Source organism: Labrus bergylta, chromosome 7 (genome assembly GCF_963930695.1).
Source record: "Labrus bergylta chromosome 7, fLabBer1.1, whole genome shotgun sequence".
NCBI lineage: Eukaryota > Metazoa > Chordata > Actinopteri > Labriformes > Labridae > Labrus > Labrus bergylta.
Genome location: NC_089201.1, coordinates 22973763 through 22989562, shown reverse-complemented (window position 1 = coordinate 22989562; position 15800 = coordinate 22973763). Strand labels below are relative to the sequence as shown.

At 38.6% G+C, this 15800-nt stretch overlaps 2 protein-coding genes across 2 annotated transcripts; one reads left to right on the top strand and one right to left on the bottom strand.

Annotated features, from left to right (window-relative positions):
* The first annotated feature begins 310 nt into the window (after window positions 1–310).
* Window positions 311–5776, top strand: LOC110002574 (ankyrin repeat and SOCS box protein 13). Its single transcript, XM_020658202.3, has 6 exons — window positions 311–539; window positions 1405–1604; window positions 1707–1857; window positions 3319–3453; window positions 3876–4067; window positions 4167–5776. The coding sequence occupies exons 1-6, from the start codon at window positions 497–499 to the stop codon at window positions 4313–4315; spliced, it is 870 nt and encodes a 289-aa protein (XP_020513858.1). The 5' UTR covers window positions 311–496; the 3' UTR covers window positions 4316–5776.
* Window positions 5777–8496: 2720 nt separating this feature from the next.
* Window positions 8497–15172, bottom strand: LOC110003826 (neuroepithelial cell-transforming gene 1 protein). Its single transcript, XM_020659394.3, has 12 exons — window positions 14869–15172; window positions 13168–13234; window positions 12980–13039; window positions 12034–12141; window positions 11765–11932; window positions 11597–11659; window positions 11399–11495; window positions 11242–11318; window positions 10882–11139; window positions 10554–10724; window positions 10278–10464; window positions 8497–9123 (listed from the first exon to the last, which is right to left on the bottom strand). Exons 1-12 carry the CDS (start codon window positions 15012–15014, stop codon window positions 8792–8794), a joined length of 1734 nt encoding a protein of 577 aa, XP_020515050.2. The 5' UTR covers window positions 15015–15172; the 3' UTR covers window positions 8497–8791.
* Window positions 15173–15800: the final 628 nt, after the last annotated feature.

Genomic DNA, 15800 nt, shown 5'->3' with positions numbered 1-15800 from the left:
GATAACTTGTTAGAAAGAGAACAAACTCATTATGCTTAGTGGTTCTTCAGCTCAGAGCTCATAAAAAATGTTTAAAATGCAGACAAAAACAAATAGTTCATCCTAATTGAACTGTATGTTTTGAACTTGCTTTAATAAAAATATGTTGAAAAAAAAAATCAAAACACATAGTTATATTTCTTAAAAAAAAAAATAGTTCAATAACTTACATGATCTTAAAAAAAAATATTAACCTTTTATGCTTTTTACCTATGGTTTTTACCCATAAACTAATGTTTTTCACGTTGCTGCTGTAGGTCAGCTGACTACATTACCCATAATGCCATTGTTTACGTGTGGACAGGTCGCTTTCACTTAGCCCTGTGCTCTCCTGCTTCTCCTCAGCGTGATTCGTGTAATAATGCAGCCCTATCTTACTGTAACCTTTAGCTTCAAAATGAACCACTTGTTTGTCTGAATCGTCGTGGTCTACAAAAGGAGCAAACGTTAACATGAAATGGAGATAACCCGTGCCAGGCCGTCCCTGTACGGAGAAATAGGTAAGTAGCTTACAGTCACTGAATAACAGAAACATAGAGTCGGTTATTCCGGGTCTTGCTTAACGAATGATGAGGTAGACTGATAGGGGGTGGGGGGGTTGGTGTCTACAACTGCATTTGCTTTTCTTTTCACTTTGAGCAGCTGGCAACAGACGTAACATTAAAGCCAGGTCAAAAGAAGATAGCATGGTTTCTAAACAGGGCTAAGTTAGTGAGAGAGCGTGATTGCAAGCTTTAAGCTCGTTAGTGGGCTCAGCAAAGCAGCAAAAGGTGCGAGTTTGTGCAACAGCAATGGATTGTTGAAAGGAAACCAATCTGACAATCGGCTTGGCTTTTATGAAGCTTTAATTATCCAGTTTCCGAGCATGAATTGACACCATGAGAAGCAGCTTGTTATCTGAAACATTCCTTCTGAAAGAGGGATTCTGTTGGTACACTTATTCAGGATTATTGCTTGTTCTTGAGAGGGGTCCACTATTATTTATTTCTGTACATTTTTCTCACTGTATGATTTGTTTGTTTTTATTTTTTGAAGCACTTTGTCACTGTGCGTTTTTAAAGTCTATAGATTTTGCCTACTTACTTTCTGTTAATAAGTTCATCTTTAATGTAATAGAGTCTACACAACTACTACCACACTTCAGGTCCGTTGTTTTCTTTAGTGCCTAAGACAATCAGAGACAAAGTCAAAAAATATAACTTCATTTGTTTAAGTCACAAAAATCACAGCTATGCTTGTTTAAAAATAACTATATCCTACAATTGAACGCGTGAGAATAACTTGGTTCATCTGAATTCAACCACACCCATTACCATTTATGAGCAGACAGACTCAGTATTACTTTGATGTTCACATGTTTACTAGCTCATGGTCTTGGATTCTGGACCGACCGGTCTGCAGTGCATGAGGCTGCTGCACAGGGCCGAGCCCTCCAGCTGCAGCAGTTAATCGAGGGAGGTGCAGCAGTTAACATCGTGGCAGTGGACTCCATCACCCCTCTGCATGAGGCATGTATACAAGGACAGACCCAATGTGTCAGACTGCTGCTGGATGCTGGTGCACAGGTGAGATGGTGACACAAAGAAATGCAGCACAAGAAGTTGATAGCGTTCTCCATTTGTGCATTTTTGACTAATTGGTGTATTTTTGTCCTCCGTGCTGCCCAGGTGGATGCTCGTAATATCGACGGCAGCACTCCGCTGTGTGATGCCTGTGCAGCAGGTAGCCTGGAGTGTGTGAAATTGCTGTTGGAGTATGGCGCAACAGTGAATCCTCCACTGTTTACCTTTTCGCCGCTTCATGAGGCTTGCATGGGAGGTGCGTCTCATTACAGCACATACAACATCGTACAAGAATGTGTTTCGAGCTATGTATCCATCAATCAAGACATCTTTGCTTCATCAGTTCTGCACTGCCAAGCCTGATTCCACATTGTGTTTTTGTTCATAGCTGATGGGGCCTTCATATCACCTAGTTCCTCAGTTTTCTTCCTAAATAGCACAGAGAACATTTTGCACATGGCTAATTTGACTTATTTTGTAACTCATTGGGAATCATTAACCAGCAGAAGCTCAATGTGTTACGAGAGCGCTTGGTTATTAGTGGAAAACTTCTCAAGTTTCACAATAAAATACCTTTGAGACATTGTGACAAAATGGTTCTGGCTTTGCTTACTAAGGCAGGGGAACACAATCAGTCGATTGCAGTATTGTTCTGAGACCAGATAGGTTTAGTTTGGAGAAAGCTCAAAAGGGAAACTGCAGCCAAAGTCTTTTCAAACTGAACAACAGCTTTGGTGATGCTCTGCAAATTTTTTTGAAATTTGTTTCCAGGCCATGCTTTAAAAATTAACTGAGCTGCAGGAGGATGTTAATGAATATATATTTATTTGTGTCCCTTTGATACTATTATTCCTTTTTTGCACTTATTTACTAATACATGTCAAAAAAATAAAGAAAATCAATCATTTAATTTGAGTCTTTCATGGAAATACATCAAGATCTATGCTTTCTTGCTATATGTCTACAACAGCTCCTAGATTTCTTTTAACCAATAATATCCCCACACCCAGTCTCATTAAATTTGATTGAAGTCATTCACTTTTGGTTTCACAAAGCTCAAAGAGACGAGCAGAACATAGCTTCATCAGTTGGCTAACAAGTAACAGCATTGGAACATTTTGTGTTTACATTTGTTTCCAACCTCAATTTTTTTGTTTCCCAAGGAATACTGGTTGTCACTTGCCCGAGTGTATTTAACTGTAAGGAACGAGGGATCCGTGACAGCTTTAGATTATAAAACATGATATGCTTCTGAATCAACAAGGAGCACACAAGGGGCTGTGTCTCTCTTTTAACTTAGGGATACTACTAACACATCAATGTATCTCACCTGTGGTTTGCCCACTTTTCAGCACTCAAAACATATTATTCCAGAATTTCATGCCCCATCCACATATGGTCTTACACTAGGAAATATACGAACATATAGGCGCTTGATGCTCTAATAAGGCCATTTAATTTCAACTTTAACTTAGTTAGGGGTGGCTGTGGCTTAGTTGGTAGAGTCAACACCTTTCAAACAAAAGGTCAAGAGTTCAATCCCCTGCTGGGCAACATGTCCAATGTGTCCTTGGGCAAGACACTCAACCATGCATTGCTTCAGTGGTGGTGTATGATGGATTAGTGTTGTACTTAGTCTCTGATGTACATTGCTAAGTGAATTGTAGAGTTCTGAAGAGACATACATGTTTCTCCTTCTTTTTCTTTCTCCCAATAGGTAATTCAGAATGTGTTCAGCTCATGATTGATCAAGGAGCTTTCATGGAGGCTCATGACTGTCACTACGGCACACCGCTCCATGTAGCATGTGCCAGGCAACATTATGACTGCGCCAAAGTTCTCCTCAATTCAGGTGATTTCCTTCTGTGCCTTCTGATGTAAGCAGTGGCTTACATGAATTGCCACAATATGTTTGTGTCAGACCTTCTACGTTGTTAATTAACCAGTTTAATGTGACTCTAAAGTTCTGACTATTGTTGGATTTATATTATTTACTTCAAGTAAGATGCAGCTTTTACTTTCTTTCTTTCTTTGGACTGCGAGTTAAGATGATTGTTTTACTGAATAACAGAAAAACAACTCTGCAGTGACTAAAGATTTATTGATTTTATTCTAAGGTGAGGTTTATTTAGTTAGAGTTACAATTGGTTACACATTGGTTTAGGATTAATGCCACACAGGTTATTGACTTGTTCATCTATGAGGAAGATATAAATCTTTTTTTTTTTTTAGAGATAACTGCTAACAATTTTGTTTTGTTTTTCTTTGTCTAAGGGGCAAATGTGAATGCTGCCAAGTTCCATGAGACGGCCCTTCATCATGCAGCTAAAATGAAGAATGTGGACTTGATTGATCTTCTTGTGGAGTTTGGGGGGAATTTATACGCCAGGGATAACCTGGACAAAAAACCAATCCACTACACCGGCCTGGGGTCTCCCTCTCACCTTTGCCTGGAGTTCTATGAGAGTAAGTTTGTTTATTTAGAGCGTGCAGCATTTAATTCACCTGTGTGAAAGATCATCTAAGAGCACAGATAAACAGTCGTTTCTGTTTTGTATTTCTCAGATACGCCCCTCAGTCTGCAGCAGATCAGCAGACTGGCTTTGAGAGAGTCCCTCGGAACAAGAGCTCAGCAAGTCGTTTCCAAGCTGGACCTGCCCAATAGCATCATACGTTTTCTTTCTTACATACCACCTCCAGTAATTGACATTTAATTTCAGGAACTTACGATGCAGCACTTTGCACATTTAAAAAAAAAAAGAGTGTCTTCTGGCTCTCTGCTGGATCCCTTTTCTGCTAAGTCACAACGAGATTTCCAATTTGGTAGACGTGCTGCACAGATGGCACCACCAAACCAGTAGCGTACAGAGAAAATGTCAAAATTAAAATGATAACACAGTTATCCATCGCAAGAGCACAATCTGTTTAGGAACCGCAAGATAACCAGCATATGAAAACATCTGCTTTTATTTTATTGTTTTATTTAACCTTTGTTTTACCAGGAACATTTTCACTATGAAAAAACAAAATCAGCAGCATGAAAAGTTTCACATGAAGAACAAACAACAGAGCGTTAACAAGGAGAATTACCGTCGGACTATAAATTAACAGCAGTCAGCAGTGAGCCGTGGATACACTGATCAAATGATCATGAATGTTCAGACAGGTTGGGGGTAATCTTTAAGTAAACGCCTGCCTACACACAGGTTCAGCAGACACAGAGTAACACAAGAATTCCTAGTGAGTTCTGATTATGGACACAAGGAAATGAATGACTATAAGAAAGTTTAGTCCAATATTTACCTCTAATTTTGTCCACAGTCTCTTCATTTACTTAAACTCTGCTACACACGGGAAAATCACGCTTTTATCTTCTTCGTTTTGCTGCAAACCATTTTACTCGGAACTCATAAAAAAACAACCTTGGAGAGGAAAAGTGTAAAGGAATTTAATTCAAGTTTTAAATTCCAAGTCACAAAATTTCAGCGAGATCCATTTGGCCAATGAGCACAAATATAAACGCACCTGCGTCATCGGACTGAAGCGTCACACCATGAACAGATCAGAATTAACTTTCCAAGAGTGATGTCTGGACTTTGAAGTTGCCATTTTATTCAGCTTGTCTTTGATAAATAGTCTTTGGGAGCAACTTACTCCTCCTGTTTATTTTAGAACGTACTGCTCTGTCAGATTGTTTGCTGTTGTGTTGGAATGAGGTCCTGCAAACAGTACCTTGCTGCTGGAATCCATGTTTTCCTGCATAGATGTAGTGACATTCAAATTGCAAGTGGGAATATCAGCTGGGAACTATCAGCTTTATCCAACGGATGCAGAAATACTACATGGAGCTGAATGTACTCGTATAACTGCCAGCTGTATCAGAGCCTTTAACTGTTGATTTTCTGGAGGCATGAGCTTCACCACAGATCACTTTGAATCCCTCTGGAGTTTTAAGTCAGTATTAACATCTAGAAGCATGCTTGCTCATAATGAATACGTGTGAATGTACAATGTTTGTAACAGTTTGTTGAACCCAAAGGGACCACAAAGTAGTCTGATTACAAGGACTTCGTATTTGTATATTTTCTGTAACTATTGATGTACATTTGTAAATAATACAGATGGTTCTACCTCTATGACATTAGTGTAAATAAACGGGACTGTTTGAAAAGATTTGTCTTCTGTTGTACCTGAACTTCATGAAAAAGTCATTTTTTCCCCAAAATATTTGAGGATTTGTTCATGACAGTCTGCAGCCGCAGTCTGATAGAACAAAAGAGCCACAGCCAAGCAGAGATAACAAAAGCAATCTTTTTGTCCAACTTTCAACAAAGAAAGAACATGTCTGAACACGAGGCTCTGCATCAAACAAAGCAGGTTTGACTGGTATCAGATGTAAAATGTCTGAAACCTCTTTTTTACTTTATGGAACAAGAACAGTGATTGGTCAGATATTTGAATAGACTATTTTTAAGCAGGCCCACGTCATCTGTGTAAATCAGTGAAACATCAAAACACAATTTTGAGGTTTTCTAACAATCATACCTTTATTCCAACATAAAAAAAGGACAACAACTGAGTTTCTGCTTTTATAATACCAAACTTTAATTCCATTTTGCTTATACCTCACATTTTAAATGAATCAGCCATACATTTACATATTCAGCCGTTCAGGTTTGTAGCCCAACGTCAGAGAATAAGAAAAGATTCAAAGGAACGGGGCGCCAGTAGTGTAGTGGTTAATGCGCAGGTCCCATGTACAGAGGCTAAAGTCCTCCAAACGGGCGGCCCAGGCTCGAATCCGACCCGTGGCTTCCTAAACAGGCCTTGTTTAGTCAATGTTTTTATCATAACTTTAATTCAATTCTAAATATATCCAAAAATTACATGAAGGACAAAACATTGAAGCATTTCCCCTTGTTGGAATAACGTTGTTGATATCTGAAATGCTCATTTTGACGAGGAAGAACTGGGTTAGAGATATTGGATATGTAAATCCAGTCTATATTAAATCTGCTTGCCACAGTTTACACCATTTCTTACTAGATTGTCTAGTCAGTGGTTATTACTGATATAAAAACCATCACAGTATTTACTGTGGGGAATGAATGTGGTCGTTTTGGGCATGGTTTTGAATGTACAATATGCATATGAAAGGTTTAGTTGTTGGCCTACAAAGTTCATTGGTATCCACCATAGACTGTAAATATTACGATATCCACCAATCATCAAACAAAACCAGGACACAGTTTGTTCCAGACAGCAGACATTATGGCAGGAATTGCATCAAACTGAGGTGATTCAAAAAGTAGTAAGGAGCTTCAACAAATTGATGTTGTGGACAATTATTTAGTAATAAGCGGACAGAAATAATCCAGAAATGGTTTGCCTTAAATGTGTTTTCAGAGATAAAGCTGCCTCCACTGATCACCTCTAGAAGAGGTTGGCAACGAGCTAACCTTCAACGAAAAAGAGAAAGGGTAAAGGTGTGGTGGAAAAGAAATGAAAGATTAGATGCTCAACAGAAATTTGCAGCTGTTACCAACACATTCGACAGTGCCTGACTTCAGCTGCTATTTAAGGAAGATGGTGTCAGCAAAGTTGAGAAGCTACTCCTTCTAGTGCGGTTTGCCCACAGAGAGCTATAAATACCGCAGGTTAAACTACTGACACTGACAGAGAGGCCCCTTGAAGTCCACAACTATATTCGCACGGTGTCTAGCTTGGCTTTGGTAGGTCTCGTAAAAAAAAAAAAAAAAAACCTTGTCTGTTGGAGCTACGTGTTCGTGATCTTGTTTCAAGAACACGCACCCGTTATGTTACTGTCTGATGACGTGGATGAGTCAAACTGTCACAGGGAGCCACCCGCCATGTTCTCTGAGATGTTCACACCCCGAGGAAGTCTATTCAGCTGCAGGGCTAAATTCAAAAGTTACTTCCTCTTTGTTCAGTTTCATTTTTCAAAAACTCTGAACTCGTGTAAGGATTCCAGCCTGATAAAGTATCACTTCTTTACTTATCTGCGGTTCCAGCATGACACTTTCACACACCAACCACTGATAATCATCAGAGTAAAAACACTAAAGAAACACAAGTCATGATATGTTGGGTGTATTTTCCTCATTTAAATCTAGCTAAGCACAAATAAAGATGAAGCAATGTTAATGCAAATCATTCTGTTGACCCTCCTTCTGTATTCAATGTATTGAATGTCAAAGGTCATCAGTATTTTACAAAGGTAACCAGAGGTGGGAGGTTAAAGTATAGACTGCTTCTGATGTAGCAAAAATCTTAACTAGTGAAGTGATTGTTTCAAAATCACAACCTTGAAAAAGTTTACTGTCTTCAGTTGTGCTAGTTTGAGGATAATAATGTCATAAAACTAAATGAATGAGTTATAAATTGAAAGAAGCAGAGTTTTCCTTTGCTTTTGTTTGCCTGATAAGTGTTGCAATGAACTGCTGGGCAGATCTGTCAACAGTAAAAGGAAGTGACTGATGGGTTAAAGTACAACTGAGCTGATGGTAGTGTTGCATAACATACAATCAGTTAGTCAGTCAGGACTCACACAATTGTACAAACTTAGGGTTTTATTTGTTCCCCAATGGACAACTCTTACTCAATACACAGATTCATTACATATTTTTCCCCCAGAGAATTGTTTTCCACTTTAGAGTATCCATGGTCAGTGTTCTTAGCGGTGTTCTTTTACATCGTATCAAACGTTGTCTGATAAATCTTCCACTATTGACACTGACACCTGAGGTTATCACAACTTCTTGATCCCTTATATTGACACAGTTAACACTTACAACTGCACACATTCTGCCTATAACACGGATGTCCTGACATTTAGATAAAAACACTGAAAGTTTAAAAGTCATGACATTGGAAAAACAAGCGGTACAAAGTTTATTTGAAACCTAGGCAGACACATAAATCCCTACTTCCACACAAAGTTATCAGGTGTAAACATACATTTCAGCCACACTGTCATTTGTTTTGTAAACTAATTACACTTTTTAAAGACTCAAATTCGATGGATATTGGACGGAAATGATTGATAATGTTTGTCAGTGCAGCTAAAAGGACAAAGTAAAAGCATACAAATAGTGGTTAGTTGCATGAAAATGTAGCAGGAACAACTAGGACACATGTCTAAGAATAACGCCTTGTTTCGGGTTAAATGTCTACACACCAGTCTCCTTCCTCTTTAGCGAGCCCTGAAACTTCTTGTCCAGTCTGGTTTTGGAGAGTGCCTGCCGCCTGAGTTTAGGGCCTGAGACAGGCGGACAGTTCTCATCTGTCTCCCCGTCACAGATGGGGGCAGAGATAATAGAAGAGCGACGCTTGGCTTGGACATTTTCTCCCTGTTGATCTGTGGTTGGAGCTCGCTGTATTTGGGCCATGGCAGTGCGTAGGGAGTTGAGCCATTGCTGCTTGTGGTAGACATCGTTAGCATGCAGGGTGTGAGACTGACCATGGGAGGGATCCAGAGAGCAGACACGAAACATGTTCTTGGCTAGAAAGAAAATAAACACAGTTAACAGGATTATCTATAGCAGCAAAAAACAGGAGATACAAATCTAAGGTTATATCACTTCCTCCAAAGTTTGGTGTTCCCCCGAAACAGGAATTTGAACCAGGAAGCCCAGCTAAGGAACCCAACCACTACCCAACCCCACTACCTGAAATAATGCACAGATGTAACAATGGATCAAATGTGTGAAAAGGGTCTCATGTGTGATGAACAACTACTTCTTGGTATTCATATTAAACTGAATCTCTTAAAGTTGTTGACTAGTAATTTTAGGATGGACATCTTTCTGAAACATCATTCTGAATAAGTAATGCAGAAAATAGTTTGCAGAAAAATCTCTTACAACGTTAACATCTGTGCTGCTATAAAAAAATAAAACAAATTGTGCGATTGCTAAGTTAAAAGGGCAAATGTGACACCACGCTGTTGTAAAAGTTCATTTAATATACACAAAATACAGAGCACAAATGGAGAAGAGCCTTTTTTTCTCTTTGTTTATGAACTGTAAATCACTTTAAATGGCATCAAAATCTTTGTGATTCTGATGTCTGGAGTGAACTTACATTGACACTGTATTGTGAATCAAGTCTTAACTTTAGTAAAATTCACAATGTCAGTCAAACATTTGGAAACAAATCATGTAATGTTATCGTAAAATGTTCAATACGTCAAATAATCTAATGTACAACAGTAAAAGTTTAGGTCCATTCTTAAATAATAATTCCTGCAGTACTCCTCCTCTAATGGCTCAGGGCGAGTAAAGAAAAAGTAAAAGACGTGTGGTGAAAATGTTGACATACATAGAAAATCTAGTTTGTAGATAATTCAGAACATACTTTAAAAGTTATCTTCATTAAGGATTATTCTGTTAATTATTTAATCAATTGTTATATAGGTCAGACAAAAGAAAATCCCCTAGTCTGATGTATCGTCTTTAAATTGTCTGATCATCAGTCAAAACCGACAAAATTGATTTTCTTTTGTGAAAGAAATCCAGGAAGTCGATATCAGCCAATGTTTGGCATCTTTAGTGTTGAATAATTAGAGAAAAGACTGAAAGAAAAAATATGCCTCAGGGAAAATTAGTCACTGAAGAAGATACACCAGCAGGTGTAGTGCTACTCAACTCAACCTACCTTTCTCTCCATTGGTGAAAGCCCCTCTGAAGGACCCTCCCATACGGATCTCTCCATCCTGAAGGTCCTCCAGAGACATGTCTCGAACTGGGATGGGCTGTCGGTACACCTGGAAGCAGCTCCTCTCGTTGCGAGTGACCGGTCGGGTCAGAACCAGGAGCTCAGAGAACAGAAACACGTGCAGCCTCTGTGAAGGAACACAGACATTTGTTTTAATAGAAGACTAAAAACATGTGTGTAGAAGGTAACAATAAAGGGTAATCCTAATTCTCTTACCGAGCCACTCTTGTTCCGCAGCTCTCCATGGCACAGAAGTATCTTACAGTTGTCTATAAGAGGGTCCCGCTGCTTTTCATCCAGATACTCCAGTTTGTCTATATAATACTGGCACTCAGACTCCCCTTTCCTGATGTTGATACCAGACAGAATCTCCTGGATGATAGTGATCTAGATGATTAAAGAGAGACCTATCAGTTAGAAATTTGGGGTAAAAAAAAAAAACAAGACTGAATAATCAATCAAATAAAGCAAAGTTATTCATAAGATTTAATAACTGTATGCAGGCTACATCACTGTGATTACAAATGTTATATGGATAACACACCGCTCTCTCCAGACTAGCTACATCTGGGTGATCGGGAGGAGTGTGTCTGAGGATCTCCCGCAGCAACAGCGGGTATTTCACAAGCCGTGAGCGTGGGATGTCCAGGAAACTCCAGAGGTCCAGCTTCCTGCTGAAAGGCGACTCCAGACAGCGCTGCAGGTAATCCTGCACGAGCTTGTCCTGCTTCTTCTGGTCCAGCAGAGCTTTAGCTGCAAGCTGGTTGCTGCAGTAGTTTTTGTAAGCGTTCAGACCGGGCAGCTGAGAAGAAACAGTAAAGGTTACTTATTTGACATGCTCTTATTGATGTAGGGATACCGGTAATGCGGATATGGCAAAAACAAAACATATATTTATACATACCCAGTCTATAACTATCTGTCCAATCTCAGCTACTGTTCCATCGGGGCCAGTTCCCACCGTCAGTTTCATCAATAACTCTGCACATGAAAGACCACAAATGGTCAGAAACTCTCTTGTTAAAACATGGGCAGTAAAGGAATAGGTAGGAGTAACTTACCCTCGTGTAAGGGAATGTATGCGTCCAGGTCCCCAAATATGTGAGCTAGTTCCCCTTCAGTCATGATGTTGAGTTTGAGCATGGGATCATGGTATGCCTGAAAATGAGGATAAAAGCGCAGTGTGAGTACAAAAAAAAAAAAAAAGGGTTCTCAAATGTTTGGATTTATATATTACATTTTTAAAGAAATGTTTGTACCTTTCGAGCAAGTTGGAGATCCTCGATGAGATCCTGCTCTCCTCTGTAGAGCTCATGAATCGCCTGGAGAAGAATCACAAAAAAAAAAACAGCGGCTGGATGAGTTACTCTTCTGCTCTGTGAACTTTAGAGTGCTCTAGACTTCACAAAGTGTTAATCTGCAAATACCTCTTGTCTCTTTATCTCTTTAGTGGAGAATGCGTTCTTCTGATGGACGTCAAGTGTCTCCGACCACAGTGTGCTGTTTCTGCGCTTAGTGGGAGTGGGACCTGTTGCCTTGCTGCTGGCTTTGAGGGACATCCCTGGTGACTTGCTGTCACTACGTTGGGACATTGACTAGGGAAAAATGTATTTCACAGTCAGACATAGAATATACTTGTTTAAATGTAAACACTGGTACTTTTGTAGAGAGAGGGACAGTAGTGTACGACATCTACCTGGATGGTCTGACCAAAGCGCCGCACAGCTCCATTCTTGGACGGAGAAATCAAGTTGACAAGGGATGAAACTTTCGCCAGAGGTCGAACACGCTTGTTACTGGGTTCCTGGAAATGAAGGACGCAAATTGTCTAAAGTGCAACTCTATTGTAACAAGCTGAAGTTTTTTTTATGAAACAGTATGTCTGCACAGTAAATGCAAACAAAAAGTGCACTATGTCAACAGTGGCTTTGAACCTTCCCTTAAACCTCACGGTTATACACTCTAAGGTCACTTTCCTCAACACATCGGCTAATAATATACAAATACTTCTACGCATATAAATACATTATGCATGTTCTTAACAATGAATAAAATGTATTTTATGTTTAAAGATAAATCATTATCATTAACTTCAAATGTATTTTTCAAGCACAAACTGTACAACATGTTATAAATCATCCAAAATGTCTCTTTGTATTAATACATTCCTAAAGTCCCTCCGTTACACAAACACATATAAGAGGTCCTTAAATCTTTTGTACAAGGTGAATTTGCCTCTGAGCATCAACTTGTTCTTTTCCATCACCAAAAACTTTAACCATGTTTTTCTTCAAAGCTCAACCATACAGATCACCTTACAAAAAAAGTTTACTATAAATACCAATAACATTGTTCAAAAGCTACTCTACTAATACCTCTGTATCATTTATAGAATAGTTGTTGATGTAGTATTAGCATAAATCACACTGAACAGAATGTTGAGAAAAAATCCTCAAAAATATTTCTGATATATTTTTGCTTTCAACTTGTAAAACACAAGAGCACTAATATCTGTCTGCATGAGAATCTGAGTCACATGAAAGGATTAAGGATTTTTTTTTCTGCGCGGACTTGTTTGTGTACTACACACACCCTACACATGCAACATCAACGGCCTCACTGGGAGCTGCCCTGACTCTCACCTTGAGGTCGAAGCTGGACAAGCTGACTGTGTCATCCTCTTTCTCTTTGCGCTTTCTCTTCTGCAGCAAAACAAAAATACAAACTGGTTACCTTCACCATCAGCTTAAAACACTCAAAACCACATGTCATATGTATGGCTCATGATGATTGTGCTCTGATATGGATAGGTGTTGTATTTTCTACTTACTAAACTGAAGTCCCAAGGTGTCCCAGGAGTGAGAAAAGTGAACGAGCTGCCTCGCTGCAGTGGAGGCCTAACGAGAAAAAGAAATAAAGGTTGAGCTCAATGACAGTAAGTTTAGATGTACTCGACTGAAGAGTGAAAGCATAAATAAATAGGAATAAATACTCTGCTGAAGATATGTCTATTAAATGTGTCTTTTATGGATAAAGAGGGAAGGAATCTAATTGTCCATGAAGTCACAGGCAGATGAAACACAGCACAATAAGCATGTCAGGGTATCAAATACAACTGAACTTAAGCTGAAATACAACTGCTTTGTTATTTCTTGCTTATGATGGTGGTCACTCAGGAAGAAAATGTCCATTTTGAACAGTTTAGCTTGCTAATATCATGGATTATAGTTTTGTTCTGGTCACAGATGTCTCAGCCAGGTCAAAGCTTAGCTTAAGTTTGTAACTTGTAAAAATCATACTAGTAGTCTAGCTGCAGGAAAAAAAATAGTCTGGTATGGTGACAAAAGAGTACAGAAAAGTACAATGTCTCCTTAGGGAAAGGCCAAGATCAGCTGAACACATCACCACACAACTGATTTCTTGTTCTCCTGCCCTGAGGTCATGTAACGGAATAACAGAGTTATGTTGGAAGATATTAGAAGGTACGGATGATAAAGATGCATGCAGACATTGAGATTTAAAACATATGTAAGTGTTAAAACAGAGTAATAATGCCAAGCTAATAATCATGTTGTTAATGTTAATTGAGTCATGCATTAATTTGGCACGTTGTCATTATAAATTGCTACATTCTTGGAAGGTAGTCATTAAAGACAGACAAATATTGGCAATTAAACCCTATCTTCAGATATCGATGCAGTTCACAGTGAATATAGTGCATTTTTTTTAGAATCTGCAAATGCAAAGTCAACACAGTGCAGGTTTAACTTTGTAGTCAAACTTTTCAACCAATACATCTCCCACATGACTTTAAAAGAAGGCCATTGCATTTTATTCTATTGCTGGTAGTGAGACTTTACTGAAACACAAACCAAGAAATCGCAGAACTGCTAGCTCTACTGTTGCCCAGTACTGATAGTATAAATAATACCAAACCAATTAATTAGGATAACATTTTAAGATATTATAAAAATGACTTATTGGCCAATAGGTCCATACAGAATATCTCACTGCACTAATTGATAAATGCTGAAATAATAAGTCAATGAACAGAACAGAATAACTCTCTATTAATTTTCTACACTCAAGGCTGCATCATAACATATTTTTAGGCTTTCAGTAATTGTACAGTATTTTAAAAAAAATGAAAAATACGTATTAGTCGCAGTAGCATTTGATCATATCTTTACTCCTGTGTTTGCTTTTACCTGTGACATGTTTTATTAATACGTAAAATCCCGGATTACACAATATCTAATAAACAGCCATGTCGCAACATTTACCTTGAGTTTATTTGTTCGACAGTTGCTTCACACAAGAGAGGAGCTTACTACAAGAAACGCTGAGAAAACAATGGCCTCCTATGCGTACCTGAACGCATCATTTGCCAGTTAAAAAGAGCCAGCTAAATTGTCGTCGTCGCAGTTGACAAAACAATGCAAACTGAGCTCGAAATGTGCTCAAGATTTACGAAGCGGGACTAGAAAGTCCCATAAAAAAATATATTTGTATTCACACAGGAATAACTCACTTCTTGGAGTTGTTTCTCCGGAGTGTCTGTGGAGAAGGCTCTGCGGCGCTGATGACACTGGTAGTCGACGTCCTCGATGACATCCTACGCAGTTTCGGCTTCTTGTTTTCCGCCGTCCTTACTCTAACGACTTCATTTTCTTCCATTATTCGGGAGGCTCCGTTTTAAAATATGTTTTACCGAGTGTGTACTAAATGCTGAGCGGAAAAAAACGTTTGCAAACTGACCCGATGTGTACAAAGAAAGCAGAAGATCGATGATAACAGACAGACACACACCACGTCGGAAGTTTGAATATGGCGGATTGTTGGAAATGGACCAATCAGGAGAAGCCTCAGAGCTCCGCTGCTAGGATACCATAATGTGGGAGGTGGCCAGATAGCTTTGAATGTAGGTTGTTATTGTAGGGTATGGTCTATTCTAAACAAGGCCACATGTTTGATTTTTTTTCTGCCAATTAGAATAATTCTAATAATAAAAAGTATTTTAATAAGAAGTCATGATAATCAGCATAGTCATCATAATCTTAATCTGTTAAAAAAAATCATAAAAATCACATTTTTTATGTAATAAGGTGTGGGCCTACATGGTTTATTTTATTTCTTTATTTCATTACAAAAGGTCCAACGCATTTAATCTGTATTCCTGTTATCTTACCTTACATAATTACTTCAATGAATTAACTCATATTTACCATGCAACATATTTTCCGTCACACATATTACATTTTAATCACTACTGAAAAACTATTTACTTTTCAATGTGAAGAAAGTAATTGCTGCATCTTAAACACGTTGATATAAAAAAAACAGTCAATAATTCCATTCAAATTTTGGGCTTGTCTGTTTAATGATATATATTATCTTAAGACTTTTGCAATGTTACACCACAAAAGGACCAGGAACTCGTACTCTGTGAGTCTCTTTGAGAGC